Source organism: Solenopsis invicta, chromosome 16 (genome assembly GCF_016802725.1).
Source record: "Solenopsis invicta isolate M01_SB chromosome 16, UNIL_Sinv_3.0, whole genome shotgun sequence".
Taxonomy (NCBI): domain Eukaryota; kingdom Metazoa; phylum Arthropoda; class Insecta; order Hymenoptera; family Formicidae; genus Solenopsis; species Solenopsis invicta.
Genome location: NC_052679.1, coordinates 65793 through 90124, shown reverse-complemented (window position 1 = coordinate 90124; position 24332 = coordinate 65793). Strand labels below are relative to the sequence as shown.

The 24332-nt window shown below is 36.8% G+C and overlaps 1 protein-coding gene across 2 annotated transcripts; it reads right to left on the bottom strand.

Annotated features, from left to right (window-relative positions):
- Nucleotides 1-226: 226 nt before the first annotated feature.
- On the bottom strand, nt 227-24332 carry LOC105196062 (hemicentin-2). Of its 2 annotated transcripts, none has more exons than XM_011161784.3 (12): nt 22209-24332; nt 13060-13192; nt 8087-8298; nt 7902-8012; nt 7105-7320; nt 4364-4660; nt 3968-4098; nt 3712-3871; nt 2582-2884; nt 1898-2359; nt 1356-1565; nt 227-1256 (listed from the first exon to the last, which is right to left on the bottom strand). In XM_011161784.3, the coding sequence occupies exons 1-12, from the start codon at nt 22315-22317 to the stop codon at nt 1213-1215; spliced, it is 2388 nt and encodes a 795-aa protein (XP_011160086.1). In that variant the 5' UTR covers nt 22318-24332; the 3' UTR covers nt 227-1212. The 2 variants fall into 2 exon arrangements, with proteins under 2 accessions (XP_011160086.1, XP_011160087.1); XM_011161785.3 differs by having other exon boundaries at nt 1904-2359; nt 22209-24328.

The following is a 24332-nucleotide window of genomic DNA, read 5'->3' as shown; positions in this document are numbered from 1 at the left end:
GCAACGAATGATTTCAATATCGGTAGTTTCAATGTGTTTATTACATTTGTTACTGTAATATCGTTTGTTACGTATATAGTGCAAAGATATATTATTTATACAAAGACTTTTATTTATATATTATTTATATATTGTTATTTAGCGCAAAAAAGCTAGCAGATAAATAAAATCGCTCACTCTCTTTCTTTACTTCATAAAAATAGGGATAGAGCTAAAAAGAATACTATTTAATGGTAGTCTTTTTAATTTTATTAATCACTAATAATACAACATGGCAGTTTTTTTAATTCCGTGTATCAGCCAATACGTGTGAATACAGTATTTACATCGTCGCACAAATTAGCGTGAACCACGCTGATCAAAGATTATACAAATTAATCATTAATTTATAAACTACCGACTGCTTCAAAAAAAGTGTAAATCCGAAAGTTATGTAAGTCGATTACAACAATGGAGCAAATGAAGGAAATGCAAAGTATCATGCAGCGTATGACGTAATAAATTTGAGTTTCTTAATTGGATGAACTCAAAATTCGTGTAAAATACGCGCGATTAAAATTTACTACAGATCCCAAATGACTAAAATTTAATTTAATAACTGACGTTTTTTTGAAGCGGTCTGTTAAGCGACAAAGGTACATAAAATCACGTTTTTAGGTCAACGTTAACACGTTAATACTTGCAAGTATACGGGAATATACCGTATCGCCTTAGCCTCCTACGCTGTAAAAATAGCTGTACATTTTATAATGTTATTTTAACTCTAGGCTCTATATAACTTAAAAAACTGTCGGCTGCGGATTTTTTACGTCTCGCGTATGGCAAACGTAAATAACTAATAGAATGTTTCGTAACGCCTCGATTTGCCGGCTGAATACAACGGCAGATTTCCCGACTCTATCGTAAAAAGTACCACGCGTCGCTCCACCGCCAATCCTTTGAGATCGTCGAATAAACGATTTCGTACGGCTAACGGCTACTCGTTATAGCAGATTCCGGTTTTACGACGTGATATAAATTTGACAGTCGGGACATACAAATTTACACGAATGACGAGGAGCCTGAATTGAACTCGACATATGGAATTCTACTTAACATTGCACTTTGTGTCTTGATTATTTTTAACTGTACAAAATCAGGTGTGTGTGTGTGTGTGTGTGTGTGTGTGTGTGTGTGTATGTGTGTGTGTGTGTGTGTGCGTGTGTGTGTGATCTAGTCTTGTAACTCGAGCTCCACTTGTTGCAGTAAATCTGGTTCTGAAAGATGATAATTAATAATTTAGTGATTATTCGAACTAACGACGACGCGACGGTACGTGAGTAGATCGTCGCCTGCTTTTCTCTAGTGATAGCTACCCTTTCGGTTTTCCTCAACGTAGAGACTCGCCCTTTGAGAACGCCTATTCTCGTTGGAATATCTGAGTCTGGGTTCAATTCTCTGGGCCGGAACGTAGGTCGGTGTAGTGAAATCATCGGGGCCGTCTCTAACGGGAGTGTTCGATCTCTTCCTGCAGAGCGCCACGCCAATGATCACTCCGATACCGATGAGGATCAACGCTGCCACGCCTTAAAAATTTTAAATTACGTGCAGAATAAATATATAAAGTCTATTAAATACGTATCAATTAATTTAATACAAAAATAAAAAATATAATACATAATAAAAATCTGAAAATAAATATGACAAACTTTTGATAGGTAAAACTAACTTTTTTGGTATATTAAAAATAATAATGTCCTGGCAAAAGTATTATATATATATGTAATTTACAAAAATTTTAAACGCGTGAAGGAACGATGTTCCTTCGAAGCAGATGATAGACTCGCGGCAAATTAGATGGTGGTTTGCTAGGGCGAAAGATTAGACGAAAATAAAAAAGTAGAAGTGTTGATTTTACCTGTACCTGTCAGTGCAATAACGATGATCATGTTCTCGGAGCTGGCTTGCGGCAACGCCTTTTTCAGGTCTTCCAAAAAGATGCCGCTCCTTTCCATCTTCCTGCCGATAGGTTCGACAACTCTGACGTGTTCCAGAAGAGCGGGTTCGCTCGTGCCACGTCCATTGACGGCATAAACGTATACCGTGTAATCGTACCCTGGTTCGAGATCGTGAAGTTGGAAGTTTGGAGTAGGATTCATGTCCTGATATATCGGGGGAGATTCCCCGACCGTCCCCTGATCGCTCTGAGGCGTTTGAAGGGTGTGAGGACCGATATGGCCGATCCCGGAATTCCTAAGAGACCCCCGTACTTCCAATAAAAAGTGCTGCGGCGACCCGCCATCCGATCCCGGGATGCAATTAACTTCCAGCGAGCTGGTCTCGTTGTACAACGCACAGTCCAATGGCGGTTGCGGTGGTTCTGGACGGTAAAAAATAATTGACATTCAAATCCCAATGAAGATATATAACTCCCTTAACAGATGTTAAAAATCCATGTGTTAGTAAGTAAGCAATTAATATTTTAATTATTAGAAAATCATAATTTTATTTTGGCGATGCATTTTCTGCGGGCTTCTTTAGTTACGAATATTAATGAAGGAGCAAGAGATATATAGCTATTAAAGGCTGATTAATGACTCACTAGCAGGTACGATGTTAAATATACACGGTGTCCTTTGCCGTCCGATGCTGTTGCTCGCCCAGCAAGCTAACGTGCCGTAATCGGTTTCGGCGTTGGGGGTATAGTCTAATTCGCTCACGAGTCCTTTATTTTCAATTCTCGAATTTGGCATAGGTAGAACGTCTCCGACAGTGCCGTTGTAGGTCCATGAAAATCGTACATAGTCATCGGGTAACGCTTCCACTTCGCACCTGAGTCGTACGGTCTCGTGACGAGCGACGGTGATCTCTTTTCTTTCGTTATCTTCTCTGCATCTCGGGGCATCTATCGAATGTTTAAAATTGTTAAGAAAAATATGTAGGAGAAGCGTGGCACGAGAATACACAAAAATATATTTTATCAAAAAAAAAAAAGAAAAAAAAGAAAAAAATTAATAAGGCAAAATGGTATCTATCTCGAGGATTTTATAAAAAGATCGATATTAAGATACAGAGTTTTGACGTAAAAGTAATATAACATCCAAGTGCCAATGGATCAAACAGTTTGAATTTTTTAAGTTGGGAACAAGATTTGAAATAAGATTTATGACATGACAAATATCACAGCGAATAGTCAAAGCTTTACAGAATGAGTTTAGCTATAATATCTAAATGCTAATTCTATCGAACCAGCGTTTTTTTATTAAACAGCACATATTTAAGAAAGAATTCAACGTTTTTTTTTTTAATCTTGTCAAATAATTTATTTTATTTTTATTTTTTAAATAAAAAATTTAAAAAAATATGTTTGATTGATATAATCGTAAAGCAAATTAACAGCACGAGAAGAACAAACATTAAGAAAAAAATTATGTCAGTTGGTCAAATAGTAAAGAGAAGAAAAGGTCTTGTAACTTGAACTCTTGAAACCATTTGAATCTGACAATGAATGTTATATATTATTTTGGCGACATCACAAATTTTATATCTTAATAATCAATTAATTTTTCATCACACTTTTATCGAATAGATATTTAAATCGAATTAAGTAAAATTAAACTTGTGACATTTATCAATTTACCTTGTCATAGACATTTCTGTCTGTGAAGCAAGAACGATTTATTTTGACGAAAATAAGTCTCGCCCGGCGTGTTAATAAATACAACTACTCACATTTCATGTGAATAAAAAGCGGCGAGCTATGAGTTTCTCCCACGGCGTTCGTGGCTACGCAGGAGTAGTCGCCGACATGTGCGAGAGCCAGAACGCGGAGGGTCAGCGAGTTAGAAGCCAGTAGAATTCCGGCGTTTACGTCGTGCACCAACCGCTGATTCTACAAGCACGAATACCGCGCGGATTTGAGTAACAGTCAATCACGTTGGATAACGAGTCTCTTTTTTTCTCCTTTTCCGGGATTCTATATACTTACATTGTGGTACCAAGTTACTCGCGCCGGTGGCGGATTGCTCTGAACGTCGCAGATCAACTTGAGATCATCGCCCTCCCTCAAAGTGTCCAAGACGTAGCCATTAGCCAAACGAGCGACAACTACCGGAGCATCTGTTTGTAATTGGAAAGATTGCGTCATTGTTTGTTATAGTATTTATTTCGCAACGAATATTTCTGTCAGAGAGGAGAACCTAAATATAAAAGACAAGACTCTTGGGAAAATATTTTTATGATCCGCCGTTTTTACTAAAAAAAAACGGCGAATACATATTTAAAAAAGTTTTACATGAATACTTTATATCGCATTTAATTTTGCATATTCTTGAAAAGCTAAATTTGAAAGTTACAAACACGTTGCGAGATCAAAGAGACTTACAAGAGATGCGAAGTATTTTGACTTCCTCGAGCACTCCGCCGGGAAATCTCGGATTTTCGGCTCGACAGACCAGTTCCTTGCCGTCGTCGTCCTTACCGAGGACTAAGGCCAACTTGCTCACTGTCGAGTTACTCCTCTGCGTGGTCGACACGTTGGGATCGCCCATTACGTGCTCGCCGAGTCGCCAAATGATCCTAGCCGCTGGAGAACTGCCCCAGGTTTCGCATCTGGCGGCGATCGGGCGACCCGCGAAGATCTGTTCCTCGCTCAGAACAATCTTTACGATTGCCGGTTTAACTGCAGTGAGACGGCGGTTAAATAATTAAAATTAATTTATTAAAATTAAGTAAAATTAATTAAAATTAACGCGGAACGAAAAATTAAATTACGCGGAGCGAAGATACTTGGCAGTGTTCTCTCTTATTCCTTCTCGATTGACTTTACATTTCTAATGTAAGAAGACGCGAGGGCAAGCAGCGTGAAGCGGTCTCTAACAAGTAACACACTTGGCCGTCAAAAATCTACATCTGCGCGGATGTAGGCACGACGGATGATTCCTGCGGGATGCAAAAAACTACGAGCGAGCCGAGAGCGTCGGTGTTGCGCCACGAAAATAACGGTCCAAGGGAGAGGGCCAGATATGCCCGAGCGACGGCGACGCCCCGAACCGCGTATTTTTACTTTCGGACGACAATTCTGCGAAATACGACCGTCAAAGGAGTTAAGGAGGTCCGCGCCAAATGGTTGGAATTCATCTCGCTTCCGTCGCGGATCACTTGCTCACAACTATATTTAAATTTCTTTCTTCGCTATGGAATATTTCGAGATGCAAAAAAATTTTTGACATGGACTGGATTAATTAGATTAGATTAACTAGATAAAATAGAAAATCATGTTTATTTAATTGAAGAATGTAGTATACCGTAATGGAATGATTCGACGATGATTGAAAGGGACAAGAAATAATTCACGTATCTCTTTAGACCATAGATAAATAATAGCCTGTTTCCGTAATATTTGGAAATATAAGCTCGGAGTTTAGATTCCAAGTCTCCTCCGGAGGATTGCAACAAGTGTTTTCCCTGCGCCTCTAGACGCTAAGTGTGACGATTTTCCTGTTTAGTTCTACCTAAAAATAAATACGAGAGGAAGGCGTAGGAACGGAAGCGCAACGTGCCGATCGAACGAAACGTGCCAAGAGTGCCCTTTAACACGCGCCGCTTGAGACCGCCTTTTAGCACGTGCTTAGGATCGACGGAACGGCCTTGAAGGGTGTGCGTGCGTTTCTTCTATTTTATTTTAAGCAGATGTCACGTTAACGCGGCATTTATGATCCATTTCCCAGTAATGTCACCCTTTGCGTATCATCGCTCGAACATTGAACAAGTTAAAAAAGCATCGGAAGATCCTCTAGTCGGAGTCCTCGATAGAACGTGATCCCCGAGAGATTTACGAGCTTGTGTAATCAGGGTTAGAATGAGAGAAGTTAGCTCGAAAATATTATGTCTTCAAAATTTCCCTGAGATTAGCGTTTAAAAAAAAGTTAAGTAATTTTAGCTCAATTTAGCTAAGCAAAGAAAGATAAATACGAGCATGATTAAATGTATATAAGACGAAGAATAATTTATTTATACGTTTATTCAAAATAAACACGGTATGTTTCGACTTTACTCGTTGTCAGTCATCTTCAGTCGCCAATGAATCAAAGTATAACTTAGTGTATATGTTACTGTAAAAGCCCGAATTACGATAAATCCTAAGATTTTCCAGTAAAACCTAAGATTTACCAACTCTTAATGATAAAAGTCCAAACAGTTCTGTGATCATCGTTCATTTCGAACTTTTACCACCATTCACTTGGTAAATCTTAGGATTTACCGACATGAGTTAGTAAATGTAAGGATTTATAAAAAAGGGACGATTTTTTCGGGTTTTATTATTAGAATTTAGTGCATGCTTGGTTTTACCACTGATGGCTGGTAAATGTTGGTTTTGGGAATAAAACAATGAGTACTTCTTAATCGTTTATTTCAATTAACTATCAGTCAAAACCTTACATATTTTTATGTATTATATGAGAGTAATTATTAATCATTTATATTACTAATCAGTCAAATCCATACCTATTTTAAATTATCTTCATTTGGTATTTTTATTTATTAATTTTTAGTAACTAGTCATTTTAAAACATCTTTAAAATACTTCTAGAATAGTAAAAAATAACACAAATAAAATTATCTTCTTACAAACATAACGCTTGCAGACTGCCCACGAGTACGAGACGATGCGCCGAACACGTTATGACATGTCTTTTTCAACATTTACCGTGTCTTTGAGGTAAATCCTAAGATTTACCAAGTGAATGGTGATAAAAGTTCGAAATCAACGATGATCATAGAACTGTTCGGACTTTTACCATTAAGAGTTGGTAAATCTTAGGTTTTACTGGAAAATCTAAGAATTTACCATAGTTCGGGCTTTTACAGTAACATATATATATATATTAGAGAAGTACCAAATGAACCTTCGCCAAATGAACGATAAATAAAAACTTAAATTTAAAGCGATAATATTTAAAAAGATTTTTAGAGCGCATTGTCAGATTAGCGTGTAAAAAAAGTATTGGTTTAAGGTCAAATTAGTTAAATAAAGCTTCTCATTCCTACTTTCTTCCCCGAGATTTCTAGAAATTGTCTGGCGAGAAGTGTAATTTTACTTTACGTAAATTACGCAATACTTACGATATATGTCCAGAGGCACCTCGCGAACGACAGGTTTCTCCATCGGTCCGGATTGAGCTCTGCATTCGAGCTTCGCTCCCCACAGTGACCTGGTGACTTGGTCGATGAACAAGTGGTTCTCCGTAAATCTGCTCGACGAGCCGATAGACGAGGTATCGACCACACCGTCCAGGAGCTCGCCATCCTTCCACCACGTCACTGAGGGCTTAGGTTTACCTACGAATCAATTACACGCGTGGCTTACCTGTTAATCGATTCCCAACGCAATTTATACGAATACCGTTTACGATGCAGTAATATAGAACAGGGATATTCTTAAAATAAAATACAGCACAGTGGTGGATCGCAAAAAAATTTTCACCTTCACGATAGGAATCGAAATTTCGAAATAAACTAAACAATTATTATTAAATTCCTTGTATATGAAAATGATTCTTTTCAATGCTATGTCAAAAGTATTATCAACAGAAATGGAAAATAAGCGCATTTTTCAGACCTAAATATCTCATATTTTAAGAAATGCATTTACAAAGTTGTATTCAATAAAAAATTAAAAAAATAGGAATATTAAAATGATATAAATAAATAATCAATTCGGTCCCTTCTCTCGCTTTTTCATAATTTATAAAGCTAAGTATAAGTCGCGAAGGTTTGCCGCTTTAAAAGATGAGTCGCGATCCAGATAAGTTTGAAAAGCCGTGAAATAGAACGTTAATGTGATAAAAAAATGTTGATGTGTGCAAGTATATATTATGATAAAACTTAAAATAAAAGAGATAAGCGTGTATTAAGCCTACCTCCTGACACTTGACATATCAGAGCAAGGTTGTAACCCTCGAGAAAAGGGCCGCCCACCCCACTAACCTCTCGTCCTTGGGCATCGTATATCACGGGCTTACTTGGCTGTTCTGAAAGAGTCAAGCGTGATAGTGTAAGGAATGTTTCGTTACTCTTTTGTCTCTCTTTGAAACACGATAGTTACCAACTAGAGTCAAATTTACGCGGAAGTTTCGTGTCGGTGAGTCCACGAAGTCTACTCTGCACCTAAAGACCCCCTGATCTTTTAACGTCACCTTGGTGACCTTTAATTTCGCCCGGTGACCGTCACCAACCTGGAAGTACGTTCGTCTCCCGAGATCGTCGCTGACCGCCCAGTGGATGGCGCCAATCAAGCTACCGTTTCTCGCGTCCAAACTGCAGAGGGGAACAAATATGTCGTGTTACAATATGTAATATAATATCATAAGCAGAGATGCGATTAATTCGAATTCGAGTCGATCGAATTACAATGGCTTCGGTTATATTTGTTTTCAAAAATCTAAAAGATTCGAATTCAAATTGTTCAAAAATTTCGCATCATCTACGATCCGATTTCGAATCATAATTTGTATCGTTTTCTAAAATTTTTGCAATTAATTTTCTCGCCTATTAAAAAGAATCTGCAGTATCATAACATCTTATCACATTTAAATTAGCATGTAATGTAAATTTAGGAAAATTTGATTTGAATTTGATTCGCACGAATCAAAATGATTCTATTCGATTTCACAAATGCTTCATTTTCAAATTTTTTTACATATTTAAAAAAATATAATATAATATAATAATCTCTATATAATATTAAATGAATTCAAAAGAGTTTTGAAATGAGTTTTCAATAAATGTTGTAAGCAACGTTTTTTTATTGTATTATTAACAGACACGTTAATTTACTGTATAGTACTCACTAGAAAGGTAACACTATCAGCTATCGTTTAGAAAAGAAATTGGATATATTTGTATAAGTTGTAGTGTTTTTAAATATAAAAAATAAAAATGAGCGAAGAAAGACTTGGTACGTGTAACAATGTTGTATCAATTTTGGAGAGAAACAAATATTCGAAATAGTGTAAAAAAAACATTTTGTGACGTTTTTAAAGATACCGCTTTGTCAATTTCAACCTGCGAAACATGCTTCGCTAAATTTAAATAAGATAATTTCAACTTCAAAGACAAATCACGCTTTGAACGATCTTATAATTGATTGACTTGACGTGTTTAGTCGAATACACATCCACGAATTTCGACAGAAGTTGTTGATAATTAAACGTTGACAGATCGATCTTTCGGCATTAAAAAAAATATTGCTTATAAACCCATCAAAACTCATTCAATATTATATTACAAAAATAATAATTAATTAAACTATATTTTGGCTAATTCGAATTATTTTTTTATACACGCAACCTGTATTTTTTTCCAATTAGATACAAATCAAGCAAACTAGAGCGAATAAACACGAATAAAGGAGCGTTGTAAGGAGCTTCGCGAAAAAAGATATTCAGCGTTGCACTATTTTGAAAATAATCTAATAAAAATTCAAAGGGTGAAATCACTGTCAAATCTCATCTTTTTTCTCTTTAAGAAATTCTTTTCGGTTAATTAAGAGGATTTACTTTTATTTTTCTGTAAAAATATTTGCTCAAGCACCGTTATCCAAGAAACGCCCTCATTCAAGGCGCCATTGATTCAGTGAAAAGGAATTTTCTAAGCTAAGCTTCTCCATCGCGAGATGCCCTTGGGCATTTCCTGTGCGGAAACTCGGTAAACATCGCGCTTTCGCCAATTGGCGACTCTCTCTCTCTCTCTCTCTCTCTCTCTCTCTCTCTCTCTCTCTCTTCTCTCTCTCTCTCTCTCTCTCTCTCTCTCTCTCTCTCGGTGACTAAACTCGTGTCCATCGCGCGTCTATTCGCGGCCGGTAAAAAAAGAGCAGTTGGCAGGCTCGCCACACTCGCGGATTTAGATCCTCTCAGCTTTAGAGAACTGACTATGTATTGCGCAATGACGGGAACAGGAAATCGTTTCGGCGCGCGACGGAAAAACGAACGATTGGCAACGGAAAAGGAGATACCATTAAAGCTGTTTATCGCACATCCACGCGATTCGCCGCTTGATACGCGGTTGACGACGATCTTGGCCAAATACGCCGTCAAAGTCAAACTCGAAAGCAACGGAGGACGGAAAATTCCATTTCGCGTAACCCGGATTATGTGCCGTGAAATTGAGCAGAGCCATCCCCTATCTGTCGAAACGGGAATATGACGTGGTTCTTCGAACATACGAAACGTCCTCCGTTACGACGAATTTGCAGGCGTAAAACGCGAAACGCAATAGACTAACTCACGTTTAAATCATGTGCGCTCAATAGACCCGGTCTGGATTCGACATGGCCGTAAAACCATTAAAAAGATTCTAAATCGATCTATCCGTTTACGACAAATGACTTGGATAGTTGACGAAATTCTCATTTTATACATTGAAACGAAAAGCATGGTTATTGCGATAAAACGTTTCGTCGCCGAATTCGAAGCGCCGCGCAGCGCCGCGCCACGCCGCACAGTGCCAATTCCCTTCGACTCGTTCACGCGATTCACTTCTTTCTTTCTTTTTTTTGCCATTTTGCGACCATTTCAACGACTATCGAAAGCGCGAATCCGCGGGAGACTCGCTGTGAGAAACGCTTCACCAGCAGAAGGCGCAAATAACCCAGAGACCGCTTTATGTTCCATCCTCGTTCACGCTTTCCTTTGACGCTCTATCCCTTTTGCTTGTTGTATTTCTTCTATGAAGGTCCTTTGATATTACCCGGAACTCTATGCTCTCTTGTGAGCCTTATAACCATCACGTTTCTGATAACCGCTCGCTGACAGTTTCTTGCTTCGTCCACGTTGCACGATGCGCTTTCAGCTGTCCGTATTTTCTCCCGCCGCGCGCCGCGTCGTCCCGAGAATTTCTATGAGATTCACATAAAACTTCCATCACGAAGCAAGACGTATATCTAGCTTTGATAAAAACGTGTTGATAATATAGATCAATTTTTTTTATGTTCTTTAATTTTCCTTAATGTTTCCTTAATTTCGGATTTCAAAATATGATTGAAAAATACATTTTATTGGGGAAATAATATATACATTGAAATTAAAACAACTCGTGTATTTATATAATATGTTATATTACGTTTTAATTCATTGGCAGACGAAATGTCAATAGGAAAAATTGGAAAAGCACATCGTAATAAAGTATAAAAAAAATTCGTAATAAAAATTCTTTCAAACACACGCGACTTCTACATACAGTTCCATTTATTTTTCATAGACGAACGAATGGTGGTTGATGAGGAAACATCTTGCTTTATGATCCCAAAGACCGTTTTCGTAAATATAAGCGGCGCCTCGCGTTCTGTTTAATGCCCACGTCAGCCAAAAAGGGTCTTCGATCGACTGCTATTCCTGACTGCTCGGGGTCGGTGTTATGAAATTCCATCATCCCACACTTCCGATCGTGGAAATTCAGTCGAATTATTTATACAGTCCTGATCTAGCTTAACTTGAATTTCCTCGTGTGTGTACCAATGCTCGATGCATCCGTTTCTATAACCGTCTACGCGACGAGTATTCCAATAAAGTGGACATGGCAGAATGACAAATGATTTTCAAAATGTTCCGTGAAAATCAAAAATAGATACCGTGACTTATAAACGATTTATTTTATTTCTGAATATGTTAAGAATTAATATTGTACAAATATATAAAGAATTTTGTACAAAAACTCGGGGCCACCAAATCATTTTCCACCAATAATAATGTTATATCGCAAACAATTTTGTTTTGACAAGAATCACAAAAAACAGGAAATATAAATAGGTAAAATAAATATAAAATTTCCAGCAAGAAATAAACAAGTTCAGAAATTTTTTATTTATTTATTTTTTTTAATGGATACTTCAAAATATTAATTTTAAAATCTAAATCTTTCTTCATATACTCATTATATATTTGGAAAAAATTACTATATTTATACAAAGAGAAGTATAAAAGAATGTTTTTGTTAAAAATAACTTGTAAAAATTTCCAAGTAAAAAGTGGAAAAATGTTTGCTTTATATTTTAAATAATATTTTCTTCTTTATTTTTTATCATTAATAATGTTATTTAAAAAAAATAAATGTTAAATATTATGTAAGAAATAGATAATAAATACAAAATTCCTGCAAGAATCAAACAAATAGATGTTTTTGTATTTTTTTTTCTTTTAAATGGCTCCTCAAAATGTTAATTACAACCTACAACTTTGTATTAATTATGTTACGAAAAATTATCATATTTATACGTAACTGTTTGAAGATTTCTTTGTTTTCTGAAAATTTAACTTTTTGAACTTGTTCGGTTTTTGTAGGAACCTTTATATAATGTTTAAGTATCTTACAGAAATTGTATGCTAACATTTTCGAAATATTAAGGTTTTAATTTGACAGTCTTAATTATTTTAATAAATATGTTTTTAAGTTCGAAATAATATAGACTAACAGTCTTTTTTACATAAAATTATTAAATACTAAAATACAATCTTTAACGTTGAAATTTAAATTGTGCTTAGTTTGCAGACTCTTAATGAGCCCGTGATATTTATATGTCGCTAGCCGGGACGTCGGAGGTGTCCATAATGAGAGTTCATACTCGAGTCTAGGCTCGTACTGGGATATTTCGAGATGCGGTTTCAGAACAATGGCATCCCATTCCCCCAATAGTGCGGTTCTAGCTGGTATTCGGTAGGAAGTTAGCTACGTGAATCAGTTCTTGTGGGTTCTCAGAAAATAGAAAATCGACAGCAGGAAGAATATTTTTAAGCTTTAAAACTGCGCGTTTAAATGTGAAAAAAATTTATTTTTATGTGTGCGCTGCGCTTTAAGAAATATATTTTAATCTGCATATAAATTTTCGGGCTTCTCACAGATCTCTATGTTTCTCTTTTATCTAATTTTTGACTAGTGACTCCGTAGCTTGGGTGTGATTCGTGAAATTAATGGCGGCATCTTTCGCAGAGTTAAATTCAGATGGGTTGACTGTCCCGATGTCCTAACACTACGTAAAAATAGTCAGATCAGGGTAGGGTTATTTTTTAAGTGCAAGACACTCGCCTGTAGAGCGGTATCCCGGCGTTGTCCTTGAACCAGAGAACCATGTTAACCGAATCCTCCGGCGTCGGCGGCGTGATGTCGCATGGCAGCTCGACGTCGTCGCCTTCGGTGGCCCAGACTAATCTCACGGGCACTGAAAAAAGAAAAATTGATATTCTCTACTATATTACGTTTACCATATTTTTTCCTCTTAATCCAAAATTTCATCAATTTTGCCACTTGATTTTATGAGATTCAATCAAGAGATTCAGAAAGTAGGATATTGGCAATACTCTGCTCGTTCAAAATTATGATCAATAACGTCGCACATCGACCTAGTTTAAAGTCAAGATACAAATCTTTCTCGCGACATGTGAATCATATGGTTTTTTTTTTGCGATTACGCCCACCAGCGGTTAATGGAAGAATTCATAAATCAGCGATGAATTATCATGTAAATATTAACAACAATAAAAAAAATATTACAGAAAAATAGCGCTTTAATGTTGTTTTAAAATTCTAGTTTATAATTTCAGCAGTGTATTTGAAAATAAATATAACTAAATTAATAAATATAAATAAATATCAATTAATTAAATATTACGTATTTTATCAATTTTTTTTTTAATTTTAAATTTCAAGACGCTAATTTTGGAGTTTTTAAATTGATCGTTGATGTATTTTAGATGAAGCAAATTGCAAATTAAATACGACTAGGAATATTCTTCATTTGTTGCTTTCGCGTCGGAAGCTTCTTCCGTGAAAACGTAACAATCGTTTTCTTCGCTACTCTGCCAGCTCGTTGCACAATTGCATCCGCGACGGTGGACATCGGTTCGATGCACCATTGTTCATGATTTTACGTGGCCCTCAGCCCACGATTTAAACTTAGATTCGCCACATCGTTATGAAGTACCAGTGCAGAAAATAGAAACGATACGGCATAAGCCGACCGGCCGGCCGGATGGCCGCCTCCGCCGCACGTGCACGAGGCGCGATGTGCTGTTAATGCACATCGCGGTATGCCATTGATAACTCCCATTGTGAACGCACACATCTCGAGATGTTTCACCGACTATTTTATCGAGTTCCCATTTTTTTTCTTCGACAGAACTCAATAGATCTATGATGCATTCTAGGACGACAATATGTGTGACTGACAAGATTTTAGTCACTAGAAAGTACACTTCGCGAACTGTGTTGAATCAATCGACGAAAAAATTAACAATTGGGAAAACGATAACAAACATAAGATCGTGATGTACATAGCACGATTTAAATCGAGAAAAGATCGATAACAATTATAGCAGAATCTGCAGAATCTTAGTGCTCAATTATTTCCTACATGATTTTATACATTTTTTAATTCTTCGAACTGCTAGCTGTCATTTTCTTGAAACGCAACTCTTGAATTAAACCAGAACAGTATCATAATATTAAATTCATAATCAGTTTAATAATATTGATGCTAACACACATTTATAATATTCCTTCTCTTCCAAAAATTATAAAGAATTTGTCGCGAAAAACATTACCTCAGCCAGGATTATTTGAAAGTTATAAAAAATTATGAATACACAAAATCAGTTAGTAATATCTGCAAGTTCTTCGACAGAACTCAACGTTATTTCTTTGTGTTTATTCCGATGATCTGTAAATTTAATATTCAATACAGGTTTATCTTTAAACATATACATTTAATTAATTTTACGATTTTTTTTCTCTTCTAATTATTTTTTTCTCTTCTAATTATATTTTATTAAAAAAAATAAAATCTTTTATTGTCAAATATACAAATTTTGAAATTCGTTAAAATTGCTCGTTAACATTTTATTACATATTATAACATATTAAGATACACATTTTATAACATATTAAGATTACATTACAAATACGTTCGAAACTTTGGATTCGTCATTTTCCTTTTGATTTTATCATTTTATAGAGTGAACTTATAACTACTCGCTAACAGCAAGCAAACAAATAAAAAATAACAACTGATTTCACACTGTCCGTTAATAATTTGCAAGGTTCATATCGGAAATAAATCAAGTAATCTATTCGCGATCTGTTCACAAACTGTTTGACAACTCTGGTGAAGTCGCCCTTTTATACAGACTTTTGCGAAAGATATAGAAGAGAAAGATAGCGAGGAACAAAAATCACATAAATTTTCACGTCGCTACTTTTTCGTGTAAGACCGGCCCGAGCTCAACAAAGCGGATGCATCTCTCCCGTGCACGTGGCCATGCGAGTGTAACGACGGTGCCGGTCGCGAGGAACCGCTTCATTAGTACGCCGCTACATGTTTCATCGCCCTCAACGAGCCTTTAAGAACCCGATGAGAGGGTTGCGACTAAGCGCCTTGTCGAGTTTTACATTGGCGGTTGGGCATACACTTGCCATACACTCAGCGGCGCGTTTGCACCTGTTGAGGCACTCACGGCAGAATCTTGAAGCTTTAAATTGTTCGCTAATTTTATATATTAAATTATCTCGAAAAGCTATGACAAATATTATGTGCTGTCTGATCTGAAAAATTGCTCGAAAATTGCACAAGTTCAATTTTTACTTTTTTTTTTATAGCGACGTTTTACTCTACGAGATTCAGAAAGTCTGTTATTTTATCACATTCATTTTTTATGCATTCAGTTGGCGTGTGCAAAAAATTGCGAGTAAGTAATAATCGGGAAAACTTTTAATATATTATTTTTATTTTAACGACACACCGACCGCGCATCTATATCTTGAAATTATACAACCTGATAAAAACTTCTGTGATACAGTCCGTCGTATTTCATTATTACTTCGTTTCCTCTCTGGAACAAAAGCGGCCATTTTCTCTTTTATTCCTCTCTTTATAGCATGAGTATATATTTCTTTCATTTCAATCTCACAAAAAAAAACGTAAGAGCTTGCGGTTAAAAAGAATAGATCTGTTGTTTTTAAGCGGTCGGCTATTGCCTCCACCTGTCTCCCACACGAGGAAAAAATGAATGTACAGTTCACGGACCCTAAAGTGGATCGCTGCGCACGTTCCTCTTGTTTTCTCTCTCTTTTTCTCTTGTTTTAATGTAAGAAACGGAGATATCTTCTCTCTCTCTCTCTCTCTTTCTCCCCTTTCTTTCGTCTTTCTGGAGAGTCAATCTAAAGATCGAAAGAAAAAACGCTCGCGCGCATCGGGTGGTTATGTAAATAATAGAGTCGGCCGAAAGAGGGACAACTCCGCTATTTTTGTATCATGTGTTCGTTGGGAAATCGTGCTTCCGGCGACTCGCGTCTATTTCGGTATGGGTCGCAGCCTGGCCTCTTTCCCTGCCCTTTCTTTCACTCGATCGTGCATCTATCGTCCGCGGATCGAATTCGCGGTCGTGCTTATCGCACGATGAAGTTGTATGATGGCACGTAGGAAAAAAAGTTTATTGACCTCAAGAAAACAGCACTGTAAAAAAATATGAAATACTTGCGTAAGAAGGTAGGGGAGGCAACAAAATGGACATTTAAAATAGAAAAACTTTAGATTAATTTAAATAAAAAATAAATAAATCAATTTACTATTATTAACACACAAGTAACAATATTGATCATTTTTTAATTATATCAAAATATTGCATGATTGAAGGCAAGCTTCGTGTGTGTACACGTGAAAACAAAAGTTTAACCTAAAATATAAAATGATTAATGATAGTAATAATAACCGATTTCGAATCTTGATTTATCGAATTTAAATGGACCTTTATCCTCTTTAGTTGTGAAGGCCGAAACGATTAGAAATTCTTGTTTGAGAAATAGGCAATATATCTCATTTCGATGCTCGGTAATTATTTATAGGAGGAACATGTGGCCACCTATCTAAATTATCCGGATCTATTTCAAAATAACAAGCCACACGCAACCCGACAATTATGTCGATATTCTCGGTCGACCACCTTCCGTTCCTTTCGACCTCCCTGCGAGCGGTTTATCCCAAGGGTCGCTCGAGGGATGGAAAAGGAGGGTACACCGAGATAGCTTTGACCACTTTGTATGATAATTTCACCAATGCTCTGACCCACGTATCCCTCATTATATTAGACAAACCAGTTCCGCTTTCAAAGGGCAACCCTTTCTCCCATGTTCCACCTCGCCATTTTATCCTTCGACCCTTGACCACTTTAAACATTGACGACTCAACGTTTCATGATCAGTGTCGATGATAACGATAACAATTTGCAATTTTTATCTTTCACAGAATACACGTATAACGCTTTAATATTTCATTAGAGCTGAGTTCATGAATAATTTCCTATCGTTCAATCTCATGGATTTACAGCTGTCAATTTAAAAATAAAATTTCTTTTTGTAATTCCAGTCGTGTATCATCCAAATAATTTGCTTTAATCACTGCGAGATCACCAATTATTTTGATAGTTTGTTACTAACGAATAATGGATTCAAGCTATTAACCATTTCAATTATGTTGCATCATACATGTTTCACGTGTCTGCATATTATCTCTGTCTTCCATATAATTTTCGTGCATATCAACCGTATACACGTCCATAACGTTGGCGACATGTGTCATGCGCAACAACGCACGAGTTTAGGATCGGTAAGCGGTTGGACAAATGTCAAAATGCGCTGCAATTAATTACAGCGTGGACCTTGTTTGATGAATCAACGATTACTCGAATCAATAAAGACTGAGCGACTGTAAATGTTAAATAACAACGGCGGTGCATCATACTGCAAAATATACGTATTTGTGTAAAACGCAATTCACGCTATGCTAATTGCGCTTTATAATAAATTAGGCATGGAAAATAATGTATCACGAATAACGCTTCGGGATATGTGTGTACAAAAGATCCGTTTCCATTTAATGAGGAATCATCTTATTCCACTTAATCACTTTTCATATTTGCAACAATGTATGCGTATTAATTAAAAGCAGCACTTTGAAGTAATTCATATTTAACATTTCACGAAATTACAATACTTTTTCTTCTTATTTGTCTTCTTATACATATAAATTTAGACATTGATATAGATTACAATTACTTAATTTTAAGCTTAATTGATTGTAAAACAATGTAAAATAAACAGTACTATTTTAATCTTATGCTCGCGCGAGAATTTTTTTTTTCTTTGGAGCAACTTTTAAAATCATTTTACGTAAAACCCGATTTTTCTTTCATATAAAAATTACTCGTTGCTCTATCACGCGTATCTTGTACGTACGATGCAAATTGAACCGTGCATCACGAAATTAGCATGCGTTATATCGAGAGAGTTGTTGAGATACTACGATGCAAGGGTGATCTCGCAAGCGCGCGAAAAGCGCACTGCAGTGGTTTATGTGTTTTCATTTCACAGGAAGTGTTGCTTTCGCAACGAACCGTTTTGCATGACTTTTACTGTTAAGCAAACATGTAAAGGTTCTCGCGATACCTACATGAGTGCGATGATAAATGACGAGATTTCATCATCTTTCATGTAGGCAAATGACCGAATGATCAAACGACCAAATGATCGATATTGTAAAACTGTCAGGGTTTCGTAGTCTAGCTTTAGCATACCTTTTATGTATACGCAGGTATCTCTATTTACGACTTACGAATTTTCAGACTTATAACTGGCATGCTATTCGTCAAAAATTAATTACTAGATTATAACGAAACTGATATGTTAAAGATGTTTTGGTTACACAGTACTAGCTGATTAGCAAAGTCAGCAAAAGTTAAAAATTGCAGGCCTTTTAGGTTTATTTTATTTTTTTCCTAATTACAGCAGAAAATTTTATTCATCAATTTTTGCTTCGAAATCAATTGCATAAAGAAAACGACAAAAAATTTATAACGGCTTATAATGGCTTATGCCAAAATGATCCTATACTGTTATAGTTTTTGTTAAAACGACTTTTAAACGAGTAAATGGATTCAAGTCAACTTTTGCACGAATATTTATTAGACTTTAGTATATTTATCAGTTTTTTTACTATAAAAAATTGACTAGTTTGTAATGCCTATTTTTTCATCTTTGTAATAAGTACTGCAACATAATTTTAACTTAAACGTAATAATAAAAGAATCTATGAAAATTTTCAAGTTTTGATAATACTTTGAGATGTGATACATACATCTTTAAATATTTGTTAATCAGTAATCTTAATTAAATATTAATTTTATAATATTACATTAAATATTATAATAAATATTATATTAAAAATTATATTTTTAAGGAGAAATTGTATTCTTTTTAATTACTTGTCAAAATTAATCCATGTTTAAGCTAAATATTAATTTTATAACAGCAAATATTATTATACATTGAGAATTATAATTTTTGAAAAAATTTTTGTTTTATCGTTTTTTAAATAGAAATTTAAAATTGTTTTTGGTAATAATGTTACATATAAGTAATATTTTAGTAGTAAAATATTATTTTGCATAAATAATGTTTTATTTATAGGAAATATAAATGCTATTCGGCTTATGATCAATTTATGACCGAAGTCTCGGAATGTAGCTCGGTCGTAAGTAGAGAAATACCTGTATATGTTCAGCTATGTTTTCTGAATATATTTTGATGGAATGCTACATATTTCATATCTCTCTCGCAGTTGCAACAGTGAACAGTCTCACGAAATTTATGAATACCTCGCGTTTGTTGGCAACGTTAATTCTCAATTCCTAGTGATTCCTTCAGTACATCGCATATGACGAATGATTACGGTTCTCAGTGACAGAGCCAAAGATATGAAGATTCTTTCCACTTGTTGAAAATGAAGTCGCATGAATTGTTCCTTTCGTCGCAAAATCGGAACGAGTTCGCGCGTTCTTGCGCGGTATTCGAGAGGGATCGTCAACTCGCCGATTCGGCATTTCCTATTTTCGATAGACTGTTTTCCACGTGGCAGGATGCACGTTATCGTATTGCGGATATAATTCGCGGATATAATAGATAAATCGCGCGCGGTTGCTCTAGTATCATACCGCGCATTATCTTAACACGTTGCAATTTGGTACTATTTCTCTTGCATTAGTATATCCTTATACAATTTAGGAATGCCTTAACGTCAGAGTCGACGTTATTTTTTTATGCATTATTTCATTTTTATTATCTAAAATTTTCCTTCAAAAATAAAATAATTTGATAATAATACTAATTCTTTTCTGTGTACATAATTTTAAAAAGACAGATTATGAAATATGAAGTAACGTCATTTTCTTATTTATATTTCTAATAATATTTTTCGTACCGTGTTAAATCATTGTATAAACAACTACAGGAATGATTTAAACGCTGACGAATGTTACTTGCTGTGTCGAAACCACAATTAAAAAATCCATTTAATGTCACTTGTTACATATTTTACGACCGAGGTGGTGGTTGCTTCCGGATTCCGCGTAATTTTTTTTTTTTTTTTTTTGGCGTAACATTGCTGTTATTCTCGTGATTTTCCGAGAGTGTCCACGACTCGGAGACTAATAACGTAATTATTTTGGCATACTGGCGAACGTCGGCAGTCTCGCCAAATTAAACTGGCGACGTTTATTCCAGACGGCTGTTTCAATTTTTGTCTACCTGTCCACCACCGTGGCTATTACCGTACTCTCCAGACTCTTCCTCACGGCACGATTAATTAAATCGCTCATGTGTGTACGTGTACCATTTCTTGCGCGAGTGTTGCGTTTTCTCTGTTTCCTTCCGTGCAAATAATTGAGGTATCGCAATGATATAAACAGGAAACGACGAATCATGTAGGACTGTTCGTGATGCGCCAGAGATTGAGCCACACAAACGATGCCTAGATTGAATTTTACGAACGCTAAAACGTCAGTAGGTCGCATGCGGGCCTGCGGGTTTATTTAAATCCTTCCGGTTGATTTCGATGATCAAAAAAGCATCTCACAAGTTATGTAAAAATGTCCCAGAATCAGCAATGATCCTTCTTACTCTATACCTTCTTTTTTTAGCGACAACAACAATTATTTAATTTGAACATTTGAAGGGTTCCCTAAAAATTAATCGAGTGTAAAAAATTAAATTTTCAGAAAATAAAATTCTCATCTTCAAAATGTGCATTGTATAAATATAATTTTGCTCCAGACTTATTGTATAATAAATATATAAACCAAGCTTTAGACTTTAAGATTAATATTTTGAGAAATCTATTTAAAAAAGTCTTTAAACTCGTTTTATTCTTACCGGAAATTCTATATTTATTTATTACCTATTTATATTTCTTGTTTTTTATTTAATTCCTACCGAAATAATAAAATTGTTCACAATGTGAGGCTACTTAAAAAGAATGACGCCATAACTTATTGTCAGATTTAAAAAAAAAATAATCTCGTTTGACTTTTGTAGAAAACCCTTTATTTATTCTTCTCTTTATTTTTTATTAAGTAAACAAATTATTATTATTATACAACTATTATGGAAGGTAATTGTTACGGTTAATAGTTATACATTATTGAAGTATTACATAAAATTTTCATGTTGGTTGGGTAATTTTGCTTCTCTCTGTTCTAATTGCTTTTTATTTTTATTTTTACATCCGTTTTGTATATTTTATTTTCACTTTTATTTAATCAATATCGTTTGCGTACGCATTCTCATACGTATATAAATCTTTGTCAACTTATATTCTTAGAGGGCTTACACTAGAATGTTAATAAATGCTCAATTATTCGTCAATCAGTCGGTCAATAAATAACATATTGTGAAATTAATAAAATATGTAGTTGTAAATGATTTTAGCGTAGAATTGACCAAAAGTTGTTTTTGTCTCATTTCTATGCACGACGTCGTCGATGCATAGTTAACGGGTTAGCGTATAAACGTAGCTAAATGTAAACTTGGAGGGCGCGTTGAACTTGAAGCGAATACCACGCTTAATAGCCTTGCTGACGTATCTGACCTGTTAATTAGATGTCAATCTTCCGACAGTTCCGGGCAACGAGGTTTAAGGCGCTTGCATACCTTCATCTTGTACCGAAGATGGTGGTTGACAGTCAAAAATAAACGCAATCACGCAGAGTGCCTCCCAGAGCACCACCAACATTTTTACGCAATCCGTAAACAAATTTAACAAGATAAAAAGATGTTTAGGTTGGCGTGTTAGAGAATACTCTAGATAGCGTTTCGAGAAAAGGAAACTCGGTTCCTGGCGATTCCATACATACCTTTGTTGTGGAACTCTGACGACTCCTCCGCAGCCGCGCCCATTCGATGAGTCCTTAGCACCATCGTCAGCAAACTCGTCAGAAACACGTATCCCGACGCACAGTGCATTTCGATACCGTCTTGTGTCGAGGCTCAGGTGTCACGATGGCTGCACTCAACACGTCGAATCCGTTCTCCCGTCACGGGGAGCAGCATTCGATCTCAATCGATCGAATTGAGTCGGAATATTTTCAGAGATAAGGGCAAAGTTCAGCGGCAGTCCTTCTCGCGAGGCAAACGCGGATCCGAGAACAATTTCGATCGCACCGCTCGCTCGATCGATCGCGACCACTCGAACGACTCGGAATATCCAGGCATTCTCGTAACTCGATCGTTCTTAACATTCGTATAACGTTGCACTAACTGATCCGCTTGCGTTATATTAGTAACTATATTGTTTATATATTAATAAATAATGATTTTTTTATTATATCTAGATGTATCTATGATCGAATTTCAATTTTTTTAAATACATATATCATTTAAAAGTATACCACTTAAAAATAATAATAAGAATCGCAAGGAGTCCCCGTGATCTCTCTACACCCTTTCGCAGCTGCAGTTGTTCGATTCACGAACAACTTTTAGGTTTCTCTTCGCGTCCCGTCCTAAAATTTCCAATCTTCCGCAAACATATTTGTATTCGACGACAGTTCAATGATATTCATTCATTTATTCAAGAGTGGGCCCTCATTCTTTGTCAGTCTTATTTACTCGGGAGTGACGAGAAAGCACAGGCGCCGGCGACACACAATTCATGAGCGGAGGTCCTCCGACGACTCCTTTCACACGAGTCCCTCCTCCTCCACCCCTCGCTCGTTATTAAACCGGACGCGTGTCTCGAAGTCTTTTGATTAACAAAACCAGTCGGCGTTTTTTCCCGCTTCCTTTGTAATTCCCTTTTTCTTCTTTCCTCGCGCACGTTTCTTCCACTTCGGCCTCGCAGCGAGTTCGAGCCTGGTCGTCGTCCTCTTCGTCCGCTTTGACTTGTTCCGATCGTGCACGCGCGTCTTCTTCCACCACCACCACCATCACCACCACCACCACCTCCTCCTCCTCCTCCTCCTTTGCCGCCCTCTCGAGGAATTTCAACTTTGATCCTGAGTCTTGGGCGCGTGCCTTTTGCGCGCCGCTTTTTACCACCGATCCCCCTCACTTTTCGCCTGACATTATTCTTGGTAGGTGGTCCTCCTTTTGCGCGCGGCGTGGTTTAATTTAGAGACGCGGTCAGGTGGCACTATCGCGCGTCACTTTCGCGCTTCTTCAAACAACGTTGACGATCGTCTCGTCCGTATGCTATCTCCCTGCCGAATACCTTGAATTTAACGTCGCGAGAAGTCGAACACTTTCATAAAGTATACGTCGAAATAATATCGACTATTAATAGTCTTTGAAACGGAATAAATCGAGAATGAGAGAATTTAGATTAAGGGAAGAAACCTTCGTCGAACGAAGGATCGGTCAATAATTAACACTTGGGCAATCTTTTCGCGAGAGAAAATTCATTCCGTTAGCCCGCGAGACTCGACGATAACACTTGCGAAGAACACTCTGTGGTATCGATACTCGCGAGAAATTGCGCTCGAGGGAAAAGTACTTACGGTCTATCCGACAGTGGCACACTCGCGACAGATGCGAGGGAGATTTAAATCGCGCATCGCACAGAACCGCGTAAATTCTATTCGAGCATTTCGAACGGGGAGAACGGAGCACGCGTGGTGCCCCGACACGAATAAATCTTTATCTCTCGGGATAATCCTCGCACATACACACGCGCACACAGGGGTGCAATCGACGACACCAGAGACACTGACGTACTCTCGGATTTAGTTTCAGCCACACTTGCAGCTGGTACCTGCGAGGAGGTGCGAGATCTCACTCGTTCACTCGCGCGCGCCCACGCTCGAGTCGATTTAATTGGGGAAACAATACCGGCGTGATAAGACGCGTCGTATTCGCGTCGGTGAGATCGGTACCATTCGTCGTCGTCGTCGTCGTTATGATCGTGTGCGATCGTCGTCGTTGTCGTCGTCGTCGTCGTCGTCGTCGTCGTTGTCGTCGTCGTCGTCGGCAGCGACTGCCAC

What these genes read in the sequence shown, in the direction of transcription:
- LOC105196062 (XM_011161784.3), bottom strand. Translation starts at nt 22,317, where the DNA reads ATGCACTGTGCGTCGGGATACGTGTTTCTGACGAGTTTGCTGACGATG. An exon ending in GCCGGGATACCGCTCTACAG is followed by an intron (nt 8,299 to 13,059) that starts GCGAGTGTCTTG and finishes TCCCCTCTGCAG; the next exon opens with TTTGGACGCGAGAAACGGTA. An exon ending in GGTGCCTCTGGACATATATC is followed by an intron (nt 4,661 to 7,104) that starts GTAAGTATTGCG and finishes GTCTCACTGCAG; the next exon opens with TTAAACCGGCAATCGTAAAG.